Genomic DNA, 16,901 nt, shown 5'->3' on the forward strand with positions numbered 1-16,901 from the left:
CTGCTGTCCTGGGACTGAGATAGAGGGGGAAGAGTCCCATGTGAAGCCTAGGAGGGGGGATGAGACCTTTTGGGGCTTGTTGACTTGGAGGGGCTGGTGGGATGTCCTTGGAGGTGCATTTGAAACGTGGGGCAAGAGGTGGGATCTGGAGGGACACCGTAATAAGGGATTAAGCTAAGAGTCAGCACGCTGGAGCGCAGGGACATGGTATGAGACCCAGATCATTTGAACTTCATCTCTCTGCGGCTCAGTTTTCTCATCTGTAAAATGGGTTGTTGTGAGGGCTCCATGAGGTAAGGGTGTTCCTGGAAGCGCCCCATCAGACACTGGGAAACACAATCGCTACGGTTTGGGTGGCTGCGGGGGGCCCCAGACGAGCATGTCTGGGTTCAGCGGCCGGGTGGGCTGCAGGGGCACCACTGCCCCCTGTTGGCGGTCCTGGCCAGAGCGTCCCCGGCCTCTGACAGGCGGGGCGACACGGCGGGCTGCTAGTGCGCCGGCCGCCCTCAGTCTGCCTGTCGGCTCGCTCTGGGGCCGCGTCTGTCCGTCGATCGATCCGCGGACGCCCGCCCCACGCTCGGCGGGTGGGCTCCCGGCCCCTGGATCTCGCGGGGCGCAGACTGCATGGTAGGTGAACGGGATGCCGGCGTGGGCACGGGCGCGGCGGGAAGAGCGCGCGGGCAGGGTCTCCCCAGGGCTGTAGGGATCGGAGGGCCCGTCGGGACGCCCCCTCCCCGGGGGACTCGCAGCCTCCGGGGTATTTCTGTCTTTTTGTCGGCCACGCACGCCGCGGGGCTGGGGGCTCCGGTGCAGCGACCTTTCTCGGGGGCGTAGGGAACCTCTCTCGAACCTGGGTTGGCGCCTGCGCATTCCCAGCTCATCTCCTCTGTCCCCGCTCGGCTCCCGCAACAGCCGGGGTAGGGAGTGCGGGTGCGGCGGCCGCGGGCGAAACGTTTGAGTGGATGAAGATGCCCCTCGTTTCCAAAATGCGGGGATTAGGTGTAAGAGAGGCAGGGAGGCTGGGGGAGGCTTCTGGGGGGAGGCTTCGGCGAGGAGAAAGATACTCGCGATTAAGAATACTTGGGATCTAGGAGAGAGACAGACCTGAAAAAGAAAGTCGAGTGGTAGGTGCGCAGGTACGTGGGCCACGGTAGCCCCAAACCCCCATCTGAGGACAGGAAATGGTGCTGAAAAGAGAATCCAGGAAGGGGATCCAGGAACCGAGTCTGAAAATCCGCGGTTACTCCGAAGGCAGGGGAGGTGGTGGTGGCGGGCTTGGGGAATAGGCTCAGAAGGGCAGCTCCCCATCTTTCGCGCCAAGACACATGCCCAGTGGAATCCCGTTCAAGCCCTGCCCCATGTCCCTTAGACTATCCTTCCCTTGCCAGGTGGGAAATAAGGATCATGTCACTATGCGTTGAAGTTGAGCACCTGAAATGTATCAGGCACGCTCCTGAGAACTTTATTCTTTCATTTAATCTTCCCAGAAACTATGAGGTAGGTTCTACTTACCCATTTTACAGGTGAGGAGACTGAGGCACAGTGAGGGCATGTCACAGAAGAGGATAGCAGAGCTAGCATTTGACCCCAGGCCAGTCTGTTTAGTTCCATGGCCTGGGCCCTTAACTACTATATCTGGTGGACTGGCAAAGAGATGGGAGCTGGAGAAAGGAGAGGGAACCCCAGAGCTGGCAGTGTCAAATATTCCTACTTCAAACAGTTCAGGTGATAGAAAACAGAAACAAGAACCAACTTTTGGATCAGCATTATAGTTTTTGGCCCTTTCACTGCCTTGCTTGATCCCCACGGTGACTCAGTCCTCACAGTGAGGTGATGTAATCAGGCCCTTCTGTGTGTCAGGCAGGCCCTGTGTTAATACCTTTCATGTCTTAAATTCCTGGATCCTTGTAGTATGGGAACAGCCACAGAGAGGTCACCATGCAAATAGTCCCACAGCTCGAAATTGGGGAGGCTGGATTTGAATCCAGGCAGCTGTTTCCAGAGACCTTGCGATACTGTGCATTATGCCCATTTTACAGATGCCCAAACTGAGTGTCTCTCCCAAAGTCCATGACTTGAAAGGGGAGAGACCCAAAGGGTGACTGCTGATGGCATAGCCCATGCTTGAGAGTCTCCAACACTGTTCAAAGGTTTCAGTAGATCGTGAAATTTAACATTGAAGTCCCACTTTTTATCATTTTAAAGATATACTTGTTTTGGTTTTTTTTGGCCACACCGTGTGGCATGCGGGATCTTATTTCCCCAACCAGGGATTGAACCTGTGCCCCCTGCAGTGGAAGCATACGGTCTTCACCACTGGACTGCCAGGGAAGTCCCTAAGATGTACATTTTTAAGATGAAATTGTGATGCATCTTACAGTGGATGGCAGAGCTTTTCCTTCTCAGCGGCACATGATATATCGGCCTTCTTGGTGTCGATGGCATCTTTGGTTTGCCGAATAACAACAGAACCAGATTCCCTGAGTGACTTTTCTGGGTGTCTCTCTCTCTCTCTTCTGTTCCACAGGCTCCTCTCTGCCTCAACTGCTCCACCCTCCCTGGAGACAGGTCCCTGGGTACAAGGAGCCCGGTGCCCTGCAATGGCAGCAGGGCTCTGGGGCCCTTTGACCCCCAGGACTTGAACCTGACTGATGAGGAGCTCAGGCTCAAGTACCTGGGGCCCCAGCAGACGGAGCTGTTCGTGCCCATCTGTGTCACGTACCTGTTGATCTTCGTGCTGGGCGCCGTGGGCAACGCGCTGACCTGCATGGTCATCCTGCGCCACAGGTCCATGCGCACACCCACCAACTACTACCTCTTCAGCCTGGCCGTGTCAGACCTGCTGGTGCTGCTCCTGGGTCTGCCCCTGGAGCTCTATGAGATGTGGCGCAACTACCCTTTCCTGCTGGGCGCCGGTGGCTGCTACTTCCGCACGATGCTCTTCGAGACTGTCTGCCTGGCCTCGGTGCTCAACGTCACCGCCCTGAGCATAGAGCGCTACGTGGCTGTGGTGCACCCGCTGCAGGCCAGGTCTGTAGTGACGCACGCCCACGTGCGCCGCGTGCTCGGGGCCATCTGGGGCCTCGCCCTGCTCTGCTCTCTGCCCAACACCAGCCTGCACGGCATTCGGCAGCTGGACGTGCCCTGCCGGGGCACAGTGCCCGACTCGGCCGTGTGCACCTTGGTCCACCGGAGAGCCCTCTACAACCTAGTCGTGCAGGCCACCGCGCTGCTCTTCTTCTGCCTGCCCATGGTCACCATCAGTGTGCTCTACCTGCTCATCGGGCTGCGGCTGCGGCGCGACAGGCTGCTGATTCTCAGGGAGGAGGCCAAGGGCAGGGCCAGGACTAGCGACGGCCGCAGGCTCCAGCCGCTGCAGGATAGGGGTCGGACACAGGTGACCAAGATGTTGTGTAAGTGTTGCTGCTGGGAAGAGGGGCGGAGCCAGGCACTGGGTATGGGGTTGGGGCTTCCAGGGGCCTGGAGGAAAGGGCCGAGTGTTTCGGTTTAGGATGGAGGCTGAGTGTGAGGTGTGAAGTAACCACCCCCCCACTCCCCCGTGTGTGTGTGCACGCACTGCATGTGTGTATACTCTTCTAGATTACCCTTGAGAAAGTGATACCAAAGGTAAATGCTAATGGTTCATGGCGGGACCAGCTACATAATTTGTGGGGCCCAATGCAAAATGAAAATTCAGGGTCCCCTGTTAAAAACTCATTAGGAATGTCAAGACAGCAATAGTAGAGCAGCTGTCTTTTTTTAAAAAAATTAACTAATTAATTAATTATATTTATTTTTGGCTGCATTGGGTCTTCATTGCTGCATGCGGGCTTTCTCTAGTTGCAGCGAGCGGGGGCTACTCCTCATTGTGGTGCGCGGGCTTCTCATTGCGGTAGCTTCTCTTGTTGCGGAACATGGCCTCAAGGCTCCTGGGCTTCAGTAAGCTGCAGCACACGGGCTCAGTAGCTGTGTCTCTCGGGCTCTAGAGCGCAGGCTCAGAAGTTGTGGCGCACGGGTTTAGGTGCTCCACGGCATGTGGATTCTTCCCAGACCAGGGCTTGAACCCATGTCCCCTGCATTGGCAGGTGGATTCTTAACCACTGTGCCACCAGGGAAATCCCAGAGCTGCTGTCTTGAAGGTTCGAAGGTCAGGGCTCTGTGCAAACGCACAGGTGGCACCCATGAAGCCAGCCCTTGCTCATGGAACCAACCACAGACAGGGCAGAGGCGTGCGGCTGGGCTCCAGGATGACAGAGCTGTTCATGGGCTCTGGACCCTCCAGGTCTCTCATCTTTGCTCCTAAATATGTTTTGGTTCTGTCCTTCCCTAAGTAGCCTGGGAGGCAGGACCATGGGCACAGAGTTCCCCTTTCCTGAGGAACTAACTGTCCTCTTCCCTCAGTGGCTATGGAAAATCCCAGGGAAGGATTCTGATTGGTGGGCTTGGGTCATGGCCTGCCACTGGGCCAGAGTGGCAGGAGGCTGAGGTAAGCAGCCCCCACAGACCCACATGGGGATCCGGGGGGAGCAAAGTTCCCAAAAGAAGGGGAGCAGGGTGCTGGAAAGGCAAGATGGTGAATTTCCTGCACACCGTGTCTGCGGTTCCCTGGGGACCAGAGGAAGGCTCATGATCTAAAAGAGGTCGTTGGAGGCATGTTTGTGAGGGTCTGTGTACAGAGCACAGGAGAATCAGGGCAGAAGTGTGGATTGGGGCCGGCCAGGGCATGCCCAGCTGGCTTGAGGCTCTGGATCTTACTGTGGCCTAGGCCCGGTGCTTTTTCAAAAACAGTGGCCCTGGGGAAACCAGGCAAACTGATGCTAAGCCAGTCATTGATTCCCTCCCCATCCTGCCCTGTCCCACAGAGCCTGAATCAGGTAGGTGGGGTGAGCCAGGGCAGGACAGGGCTGGTGAGACCTTGGTCAAAGCCATGGGATTATGGCCAGCTAAGTGGGAACTGCCCCATTCCCAGAGAGAGACTCACTCCTCTCACCCCCCAGAACAGTGTCCCAGAGCCTATGGTCACTTGTACAGCCCCCTAAGATGGGACTGACCTGGAGCTCTGTGCTTGCCTCCTGCACTACAGACCACCTGCCCGGGTCTGCCTCTGCTGCCTTCTACTGCCCTGCCTACCCGGGCCGAGTCTGCTCATCTGGGATGGCTCTCGCCCTGGGAAAGTGGGGTGTTTCCTTAAGGCTGCCTTGCTTGCTGGCCCGGGGCTCTGGCTTTCTTCTCTCCCTCCTTCTCCTGTTTTCTCTTTCTGAGGGCCTACTGTGCACCAGGCTGTGTGCTGGGGATGTAAGCAATGTTCTGATTGAAATCCGGGATTAAGAGGAAAACCACGCTGGAATGTAAGGGGGACGACACTGTAGGGGAAGGATTGTGAGCTGGAGATGCAAACATGAGAAACAAGAAGCAAAAAATCAACACAGACCTGATAGCAAAGACCCAGGAAGGGTAGGGTGAAAACCAGGTCTGGAGGGAAGCTCCGGAGAAAGAGTGAAGGAGTCTTTTACTGGGGCTTGGGGTGGGGCTGTCGAGGAAAGGGGAGGTAATGAAGGGCAGGGTATTCAGGGGCACCCAGGAGAGCTGGGGTGTGGGTCTGGGTCTGGGTCTGGGAAGGCTTCTAGGGCCAAGACAGGCAAGTGCGTGGGGGGGTGTGTTTGTCTCGCTCTCCCTGTAACTCCCTGGCTACTGCTGTCTGACCACAGGCCTCATCCTCCTGTTCCTCTCTACTTATGCATAAGCGGGCATGGCCTCTGAGTGGCACCCAGAGTGGGCCTTAGCCGCACTGTGTCACACTGGGGCTCAGCATCCACAGCTGTCACTTAGTTCCAGTTCCACGGTGAGAGAATCGGACCAGGCCAGTCTGGCCCGGGTGTCCACACCTGGTCCAGGGCGCACGCCCACTGCCCAGTCGGTGACAGTGGCGAGAGCAGCCTCTCCTATAGGGGTGTGGCCAGGACAGGCAAACTTCCAGAAACCTCCAGATGGACAGTGGGTGTGGGTGGCTGGTGGGAGACGAGAGGAGAGAACAGGCTCCCTTTCTGCCCACAGTTGTCCTGGTCGTGGTGTTTGGGATCTGCTGGGCCCCGTTCCACATCGACCGCCTCATGTGGAGCCTCGTGTCCCGCTGGACCGAGGGCCTGCACCTGGCCTTCCAGTACGTGCACGTCGTCTCCGGCGTCTTCTTCTACTTTAGCTCGGCCGCCAACCCTGTGCTCTACAGCCTCATGTCCAGCCGCTTCCGGGACACCTTCTGGGAGGCCCTGTGCCCGGGGACCCGGTGCCGCCGCCACGGACCCCGCCACAGCTCCCACAGCCTCAGCAGGGTGACCACGGGCAGCACCCTGGGTGACATGGGCTCCCCCAGCAGCAGGGCCCAGCCCCTGGCTGAGAACGGTGGCCCAGAGGGGTGGCAAGAGACGGACCCCTCCTGAGAGGAGCCTCAGGCAGCTTCACCCTGAGGGGCCACAGGGCCACGCCCAGCTTTGGGGGCCACACCTGCCTCCTCTGCAGCGTGTCTTCGTGGCCTGTCCCCCTTCGTGCCCCGTCCCCACTTCAGCCTAGAAACCCTGACCAGCACCTCAGTGATTCTGCCCCCCACCATGGATCGGAAGGACTGTAAGGTTGCTGTCTGTCCTCCAGACTCTCAGGTCCCCAGTTCCAGCCCTTCCCCTGGAAGGGGAACATCGTGGTCGGATAACCGCGCACGGCAAGACTCCATCTGGGGACCCCCACCCCCAGCGCGTTTCTGAAGTGTTTCCGTGGCGCCCTACCTTTCCTGCCCATTTCTTGCAGAGCTTCTGCAAGTTCTGGCCCATTCTGTCCCTCTCCAGCTCTTGGCCTGCACCTGGGATTCTGACCCGACCCCTCCCTGGCCCCCAGTCGGCTTGTTTTGCTCTGGGAGCTCCACCCGGTGGAGCCACTAAACGGCAGGTGTGTCAGGGATCCAGGAGACCTGGCTCCGGTCTCAGCTAAGCCACCACCACCTGGCCCTGGCATCAAGCAGACTGCCTCGCCTTACAAGCCTCGGGCCCTGTTTGCAAAATGAAAGGGGCCATGACATTCTGGAGTGTGGCGCTTTGGCACTTTAGCTGTGGTTTTCTGTGTGCGTGCCTAAGTCCCTGCTTGTAACAAAACAGATACCCTCAGATTAGCAAGGCGGAAATTACTCTTTACATCCTCACTAACCCCCAACCCTTACTCCCTCCCTGACCTCTACAAGCCCCCCACCCCACCCCCTCGAGAGCCACTCAGGGAACATTCTTTGCTTGTCCTAGAGCAAGTGAGGCTTGGCACCGACCAAGGGACTGTGTGTGAGCAGAGGCCCCTGCCTGCCTCTGTCTTCACCTCCTCACAGGCTGGCTTGGGGGCCTGAGATGAGCAGAGAATTGGGCCTGACTGGCCAGAGAATCTCTGGGGGCAAGAGACATGGGCCAACCAAGGGCAACGAGTGACTCCGCGAGAACTGCTTGGGACTCAGTGAGGTGAGAAGAGAGACACGTGAGTCCTGAAACGAAGCTCCATCCCGAATCCCTGTGGGTAACTGGGTGCTCAGTCAGGACCCAGTTAATGGCCAGAACTTGTCCTGCTGCAGCCCCTGACCTGTCCTCCTCCTAAGAGGGGACTGCAGCAGAAGGAGCCCTGGCCTTCTTTGTGGGGAGCTGCAGGACGCCCAGGGTGCTACAGGTTCTCCCTGCAGACTCTCCACAGCTCAGGCCCCAGGTCCCCTGACTGCAAAGTGGAGAAGATTGTACAAAAATGTCCTGGAGATTTTGAAATTCAGTTGTAAAAATAATAAATACTCATTTTGAAAAATTGGAAAGTACAAATGAGCAAAAATGAAAACAATTTAAAATAATTAAAACCCACCCTTGCTAGGGGATGGGGGAGGGGGAAATAGAGAGTTGTTTAATGGGTACAGAGTTTCAGTTTTTTAAGATGAAAAAGTTCTGGAGATTGGTGGCAAAACAATGCGAATATGCTTGAACAATATTGAATTGTACGCCTAAATGGTTAAGATTTAAATTTTATATGTATTTTACTACAGTTTTTTTTAAAGAAAGGATTAAGTCTAAAGGAAAAGAAAAAATTAAAAAGCCACCCATAGCTTTACCTTCCAGGGGTAACCACCACATATAAGACAGGACGGGGGGATCTGAGAAAGGAGCTTGTGAAAAGAGGCTGTGCTGAGCTAGGAGTTCCCAATGTCACCCCTGAAATGAGCTCCCAAGCGGCCTTGGGGTGTCGTCGGGGGAAGCAGCTGAGGCCAGACTTCAGGCTGGAGCCTGCCGTTGTTCCCAAAGACAAACTGGACTCCCCGGGGCCTCTCTTAAGTGACAGAGACGACATGCTCCTGAGGCTCTGGTCAGTATTTATGAAGGGACTACTATGGGCAGAGAAGCACTGGGCAGGTTGGGGAAGGGGTGGATGTGAGTTATCAGAAGGCCTGGGCTCTGTACATTTGATGTCTCTCAGGTGTCTCCACGGCATGTCTGTGGATAGGTCCCACTTGTCATGAGTCACTAGTTACCATGGAAAGTGGAAGCAGCAGCTGTGGGCTCAGCCCTGGAGAAAAAAGGATGGAGGTGGAAAGGCCAGCCAGCAAGATCCCACTCTCTCCTGGAAGCAGCATCCCCTGCAGCTTGCTCTTCTGCACTGGTCAGGGGGGCAGCAGCATTCCCGAGTGCCCAGTGCTACTCCCAGGACAGGAGTCCTGGCTCATCTGGGACTCGAGTCACCTCCCGTCCTGGCTCTGGCTGCAGTCACACAGATCTCTCCTCCTCCCATGTTCGAGCGTTTGGGCCCGCTCTACTTTCCGTCTACTCCACCCCTGCCACTATCCTGGGTGATGCTGAAGTCCCCGTGGATGGCCCACTGCTGCCCCGGTATCAGCTCCTGATCTTTCCTGCAGCTCTGGAGACTCTCCTCCACCGTGTCCTTTTGGCCCCTTGGTAACATCCTGACCCCAGGACCTCCGGGCGTTTTTCCATTTCTGGAAGTGTGAGCTCCTTCCTGCTCTGCTGCTCTATAAATCATATTTATTCTTTTTTTTTTTTTTTTTTTGCGGCACGCGAGCCTCTCACTGCTGTGGCCTCTCCCGTTGCCGGACGTGCAGGCTCAGCGGCCATGGCTCACGGGCCCAGCCACTCCACGGCATGTGGGATCCTCCCGGACCAGGGCACGAACCCGTGTCCCCTGCATCGGCAGGCGGACTCTCAACCACTGCCCCACCAGGGAAGCCCGATACATTTATTCTTTAACCTCATCTCACCTTCCCAGTTCTCGACCACTCTGCTTTCTCCCCATCCATCAGCTTCCCCTCATCTTCACTTCCTTTCTGATGGGTCCTAGATCCCATGGTCCATCACACACAACCCTCTCTGCCAGTATTTCTGAGGGCCAAGGTGAACATACTGGGATCACCCTTTCCTTCTCAGAAAAAAGGTTGATTTTCTTTGGGAACTCACCAAGACGAGTCTCATCAACAAACAAAGCTGCGTTTGCCCACCCTTCCTTCTGTGAAGTACCTGATCAGGAAATATCAAGTGTGCAACACTTCACATCTATTCTTACACACTCAGATGGCGTTTCCAAATCAATTCTGACACCTGGGAGCCCATCTCATTTTGTACACGTCTTGGTGTCTCCCTTTTCCCCATCCTTGTCTTCTAGTGGGTCCACCAAGTCTTCTTTGTTTCATGTCTTCCCTGTAGAGAGGAGTTGCCTTTTTGGAGGGCTTCCTAGTATTTGCACTCCCTTCCCATTGAGGGGGATCCCTGTGTGTGTGACTCTTGGTGTGAGACCAAGCCCAGGCTCCTACTACAGAAGCTGAAAGGGTTCTGGACACTGCATCACTGACATCACTGTGTGACCCAGGACTTGCACTCAGGCAGCTGGATGATCTGACCGGGGACTTCCACTGGGAGTGATACTAAGACCCCTGACAACAGGGGCAGACATGTCCAGGGTGCTAACAGCAGCATCCCATCCAGGCTGCTCCCGGGGCCCCTGCTGCCCAGCCTGCCTTGGCTTCTGCCCATTTTCTCTGCCGGTTTTTCAACCTTCTTGTTGTTCTGAGCTAGTAAGAGCCTTTCAATAAATTCCTTTTTTGCTTCAGTTGGCCAGAGTTGTTTGCTGCTGTTTGCAACCAAGAACCTTAACAGATCCATCTACCACTGCTGTGAAGGTTACACATTCTGTTTGTTCTACTAGTGGTTGTCTTTACATATTTCTAAGATGAGCAGATATTATCATTGTTTTGAAACGCCAAACTACAGTCTGTAATAATCATTCTCCTCTCTCACTCTGTTTTTTTTTTTTTTTTTTTTGTGGTACGCGGGCCTCTCACTGTTGTGGCCTCTCCCGTTGCGGAGCACAGGCTCCGGATGCGCAGGCTCAGCAGCCATGGCTCACGGGCCCAGCCGCTCCGCGGCATATGGGATCCTCCCAGACCGGGGCACGAACCCGTATCCCCTGCATCGGCAGGCGGACTCTCAACCACTGCGCCACCAGGGAGGCCCTCTCACTCTGTTTTTAAAACTTTTTTTAAGAGGCAAGAACGATGAGGACAGACTTAAGGAATTTGATCCTAGAAACACATTTACATTTTCCTAACAGTCTAATCCTCTTCAGCACAAGAACTTTAGTATGCTTCTTCTGACAAAGCAGTAGGGTATAAAGGTGGTGAGCAGGGACTCTAGTCAGGCTGCCTGGGTTCAAATCCTGACGCAAAAGTCAGACTGGCCTTAGGCCAAAGTCAGACTGGACTGAAAGGTACTGACATTTCTAAACAAAGGATGAGCAACCTGCCTGCACACAAATAAGAGACTCAGAGGCCAACACTGACCGCTGCATCCTTGCAAACAGTGTCCGGTTTCCTAAGTCTACGACGTTTAGTTTGAGGATGGTAGTTACTGAGGTAAATGACCCTCTGTGTGGCCTCTTTAAATGCAACACCCCAACTTCACCTTCTTTCAAGCTTCTGCACAAGGCAGGGCAGGACAACTGGGGGGCTGTTTAGGAATAGAGGCCACGGCCCAGGTGAGGGACAGTGGGGATCCAGGGAAGGCCGTACCTGGCTGGGTAAGAGTGCCCTGGCTCAGGAGAGGTGGCCACAGACTAGAGCTAGGCTGGAGGGCCTGGAAGCTGCTGCCACATTCTCTGGAACATCTACAAGAGTACCTGGGGCCTTTTAATCTAATATTCAAGTAACTTCATCAGCTCCAAGCAGTGTGGGCATCATTCATTCAGCTAACATGTACTGAGTACCACGTGCCAGGGACTGTACAAGGCTGGGAGGTGGGGGCATACAAGTGTTCTGACAGCTGGAAGTCTGGGGGCACAGAAGAGAGGCAGCTGCCCCAGTGGAGGGAAGGTTTCCAGGAGGAGGCGATGCTGCTCAAAGTTGTGGGAGAAGGGGTTGCACTGGCCTCTGAGCTTTGGCCAGGGAAGGGCGGAGCAGCTCTAATGACAGTTCCACCAAAACTGAATCCAGGGGAGGAGGACCCTAAAGGAAACAGGGGCCGTCAGGAGGAGGAATGGACACTGGACAGGCAAAAACAATAGCAAAGCAGACTGCGGTCCAAGTTCTTTGCTCTCATTCTCTGGACTTCCCTGGTTGCTCTTCCTGGAATTTGGACTTGGAACCTTCCCTCCAGTCTTCTTCCTTGTCTGTCTGGCCTTCATGCATAGGCAGGATGTGTTTCCATTTTAGTAAATTTGAGAAAAAAAAATGAAGTACACAAATAACTACTTTTATTCCCAACACCTAAATTAACCACTATTAACATTTTGGCAATTTGATCCCTGTCATTTCCCACACATATACCCTCCCCTAATTAATGAATAATAGATTGTTTTCAATCATTTGCTTTATGAGAGAACTGCCTTGAACCGTCTGGTACAATGTCCATGGTTACGATGGATGGATGAAGCTGACAATACCCAAACTGTGAAATCAATTTTACCATCACTAAAAGTGGTGACTTAACCAGACATTAAGTGCCTCCTAGAAGGGTGTAACAAGTACACAAAACCAACCATAAGTCTTGCAAAAAAAAAAATTGAAGCTGAATGTAAGGAAGCCTCCAGATCTAACTGGCAGTTTACAAGATCACTGCGGATGCAGGAGCATGTTCAAGACACCTCAGCGATGTAAGCCAAATCTAGTATAAGGACAAATTCTATAAGACAAATGGCTTGGTTTCCTCAACAGATAAATGGTATTTAAAAGGGGGTTTCTATTACAAAGTAAAAAAGATTTAAAAGATGTATCAACCAAATGTAATGCATGGAAATGTCTGAATCCTAATTCAAACATGCTAACAGCAAAAAGGCATTTTTGAGACAGAAAACTGAACACAGACTAGATATTAGATGATATTAATCCTGATAGCCTGTATCAGTACTTAATAAAGTGTTTACTGGCGAAATAATAGGATGCCTGGGATTCACATTAAAATACTCAAGCCAAAAAAAAAACAGGGAGAGAGGGAGAGGAAAAAAACAGTGGGGCAGGGAATAGCTGAAAAAAGAATTGCAAAAATATTGAAGTGATTGAGGTGATGGGTAAAAAGGAATTCATGATATTATATTCTACTTAATAATGTATGCTTGAAAATGTCCATAATAAATTTTAAGTTTGCAATAAAGATTCACATATTTGTATCTTCATCAGTGTGATCCTTTATCTCTAGGTGAGAAAAGTGGAATTCCTAAATTTAAGGAAGGAGAATTTTTACCTCAACAGGAAGTCGCCAAATTTCTCTCCAGGTGTTTGTAATGAGGGGGTTCAGGATATGCTACCCCAAAATACAGCACCTTGGCGTACTGAGTATCTTAAGCCAAATGCATTGGTAACACAGCAGGTGCAGAGAGGACTCTCTGACCTTCCCCTGAAGCAGGTCATAAGACCCTCACGTGAGAGGTGCTCTCCCTCTACCCAGAGGGAAGAAGCATTCTTTTCTCCAAGACTGAGGAACACCAAGACCACACTTACCTCACACTTCTTTCCATCCTATCACATTTTGTGACACCCTCTACTCTTCATCAAATCTAGCAAAACACTCAGGTTTAACCCATTCTTCAGGTCTTCATTTCCTTAGGAAGGCTCCAGTGTCACAACAAGCTGTATGCTTTTCGCTTGTTAATCTGCCTTTTGTTACAGGGTCCCAGCTAACAATTTAGACAGGTAGAGGAAAAAGATATTTTTCCTCCTCTACAGTAACAATTTGCCTTCTCACCAGTTTCCCCACAATCCCCAAACACTTGTTTGATGTTTTAATTTCTGTTAATCTGACGATACAAAATAGTACTGTATTATTGTTTTAAATGATATTTTCCATGGTGGTTGTATAGCTGAGCATCTCTTCATTATCTCTTCGTGCCACCTAAATTTCTTCTGAAAACTACTTTTCATATCCTTTGCCCATATTTGTTTGCCTTTTTTTTTTTTGTTTAACTTTTGGCCGCACGCCATGGCATGTGGGATCTTAGTTCCCTAACCAGGGATGGAATCAGTGCCCCCTGCGTTGGAAGCGCAGCGTCTTAACCACTGGACCACCAGGAAAGTCCCTGTTTGCCTTTTTCTTATTGTAGTTTTTCATATTCTGATACTAACTTTTTATTATATATGTTACAAATATTTATTCCCAATTTGTTCCTTATATTTTAAATTTGTTTATAGAGACTCTTGTACCCAAAGGTTTTAAACTGTAACATGGCCAAATCTGTCATAATTTTTTTTGCTCTGTCATAATCTTGCTCTGTGTCTTAAGAGTGACATTCATATCCCAAGTTCTTATTACAGATTTTAATAAGAATGCTTCTTAATTTTTGCCATCAAATATTGTACATTTTCAGATAAGGTTTATCTAAAAGATGTGTATTTTTCTTCCTTTAGTCTCTTACTTTGACATTATTAACTTACCTTGCAACATCTGGCATTCCAGAGATAAACCCTATTGGTCAATATTCTTTTACTATATTCAGTCAAGTACCAAATCTAAAATATGTACGCAAATCGTTCTTCTTACTCTTCTTCCTTCCCAATTTGGGACTTTCTGAAGCTAGGACAAAAGCAGGGCCCCTTACTCTGGGCCAACCTTCCCCACCCCCCAAAAAACACACACATGACCCAAAGTGCTCATTTTCAAATGCCAATGTGGGTATTATTCCTAGAATTTTGATCCTACTACAGGGCCTTATGGTGCTAATGGTTGTTGAGAGAGCACATATTAAAGATGGCTTAATTCAAAGAAAATAAGAGACCATATTAAGTAATTGAGGATGCAAATCAATGGCCTCGGACGAGTTCCTTAACCTTACTCTGTGAGCCTGTGAAACCAGTAATCGATTCTAAGTCACAGATTTGTTTTGAAAAGTCCATGATAAAATGTATGAAAAGCAACAAGTATAAGGCCTGGCACAAAACAGATATTAATGTTTTAGCTGTGACCATTACTACTATCACTAACTGCTTTGAGGGCAGCTTCAGACGCGGGTGCGCAGCGATGGAAGGTTCCCCGGGGTCAAGAGGCCGACTGCCGGGTTCTGGTCTCCGCTCCACCTCGCGCTGTAAGGTCTGTGCCTCCTTCTAGGCTGAAAATGTCTAGCGTACTAACACACACCCCAATGAGGCGGTGGCTGCCTCACCGGATTAATGGATGAGGAAGCCTGGAACCGACCCTGGTTTACCAGCCCGCAATGAGTTGCTGTTTTTATGACCCCTGTTTGCTTCCTACAACTCCACTAGTAGGTAAGCCTCGAGGTGCGTGACCTCCCGCCAGGTCCCCGCATGTATTGGAACCCGTGCCTCCTTCCACGAAAACACTGCTCTCACGGCGGGCGCCCACCTGCCCCACTCGGTGGGCCTCCCGGGCCCGCCCAAACCAAAATGTCCGCCCTGCGCGCAGGCGCAACACTTGCTGCCCCGGCTCGAGACCCCGCCCCTAGTCTTGCGCACTGCCCGCCCCCCCAGGACTGTGGCTCGGGACTGGCCTAAAGGCAGCGCGGGCTCTGATTGGGCGAGGCGTAGTCACGAGGGCGCCATTCTCTTCCGTGCTGTATTCTGCCTGGGCCTAGAGTTCTAGGAGGCTGCGGGGAAGGCGTTCCCAGCTTGTCGGCGCCTGCGAGCCGCTGCAGGCTCTTCCCGGGCGTGTAGTGCAGGTGGCTGCGCGTGGTGGCCCGCGGGGCTTTGAGTGGGCGGGGCCCTACACCAGCGATAGCTTTAAGGGGAGGAGTACTCGTCAGGGACAACACTGTGCGGTTTAATTTGGGAAGTGATGGTTAAAGGTCCTGGCTTGAGACTCACTTGTTGTTAATTTTGATGGGGGTAGAGATGGAAGCTGCTCCAGTTAACACTGAGTTCTCAGTCTGGAGAGGTAAAGACACTTGAATTGTACGTACTGATTTTGTTCCGCTATGGGGGCTTTATTTTGGTCCCGTGTGCTTCCGTTTGAGCAGTCGGTGGTGGAATTACTAATTTTTTTTTTTTTTTTTTTGCGGTATGCGGGCCTCTCACTGTTGTGGCCTCTCCCATTGCGGACCACAGGCTCCGGACACGCAGGCTTAGCGGCCATGGCTCACAGGCCCAGCCGCTCCGCGGCATGTGGGATCTTCCCGGACCGGGGCACGAACCCATGTCCCCTGCATCGGCAGGCGGACTCTCAACCACTGTGCCACCAGGGAAGCCCGGAATTACTAATTTTTAAGAGCATCAGAGTTACTTGAAAACGGTGGTGAAGGGAGCAGAATGAGAGGAAAAGGGAGGAATTCCTTTTTTACCTCGAGGAGTTTCATTTCTAGATCGTGGCAAAAGAGAAGGTATGGGAGGCCTAACCTACCAACATATACCAAAAATTATCTGTGCAATATATTTTGATATTAGCTGGTGAGAGTAAAAGATTCCAAATGAAAATAACTAGGATGAGGCCTAACACGGACTTATTGCAAATGGAAACTTACCACGAATACTAGAGGCAAAAGGTGCATAGCCTGGAATGTTGAAGTCCCCGTGATGTGCCTTGTCCATTTGAAGCAGGAAATCTTGCCCATTTGAATAATAATAATAATCTTGTCCATTTGAAGCAGGAAAACAAAAAAAGGTGAACTGAAGAAAATGAGTCTTTCCCCAGAGGAGATAGAAGATGGGGAAGATGAGACGTCAGAAGATGAGGACCATGGCAGTAGAGGTGAGGTAACTCTATGTACAGTGTGCAGCAGAGTAACTTAATGTCAACAATCAAAATCCAGAGGAAAGCAGTTAAACTGCATTGTTTGATCTGAAAAGTGGTTTTGTGAACATTTTCCAACTAGTTTCCCAAGCTCACCCTAAGCTCAATACCAAAATCTGACAAGGTCATTTTTAGAAAAGAACATTACAGACCACTCTCATGTGCATAGATGTAAAAATTCCAAACAAAATATTAGCAAACTAAATATTAGTGTTATGCAAAAAGAAAAGTACATTGTGACTAAGTGCAGTTTATTTGGGGAATACAAAAGTGTTCTTTGTTTGAAAAGTGATTTTGATTGCCTGGAAATACCGGTTTGAAAGAAAATCTCTTGATTCTTAAAATTGCTTCCTTAAATTCCATTAGTTTGTGTGTCCACCAAACATATGTTTCCATATTTATCCTTTCGGCAAATATTTAGGTCCCTAGTATGTTCTGTTTCTGGCTGGGAGCCTCTGCATTAGTAGTCCAATGTAGATAGGTTTAAGTTGGGCCCTTAAAAGAATTGCGGTGGGTGAGTGGGTACACAGTTAATGAATATTGAATGCTTCATCTGTGCAGCCACTGTGCTAGGACTTGATGCACTATCTCATTTCATCCTCACAGTGACCATGTTAGGTAGGGATCCTTAGCTCCATTTTATAGACAGGAAAAGAGATTTAGTCA

At 51.5% G+C, this 16,901-nt stretch overlaps 1 protein-coding gene across 1 annotated transcript; it reads left to right on the forward strand.

Moving 5' to 3' along the window:
• Nucleotides 1-2,438: 2,438 nt before the first annotated feature.
• Nucleotides 2,439-6,437, forward strand: NMUR1 (neuromedin U receptor 1; the record flags this gene model as incomplete). The annotated part of the gene is made up of 3 exons (XM_079710656.1): nt 2,439-2,450; nt 2,528-3,413; nt 6,055-6,437. 3 exons carry the CDS (start codon nt 2,439-2,441, stop codon nt 6,435-6,437), a joined length of 1,281 nt encoding a protein of 426 aa, XP_079566782.1.
• Nucleotides 6,438-16,901: the final 10,464 nt, after the last annotated feature.

The sequence above is a fragment of the Hyperoodon ampullatus genome (assembly GCF_949752795.1).
Source record: "Hyperoodon ampullatus genome assembly, chromosome: 8".
Taxonomy (NCBI): Eukaryota; Metazoa; Chordata; class Mammalia; order Artiodactyla; family Ziphiidae; genus Hyperoodon; species Hyperoodon ampullatus.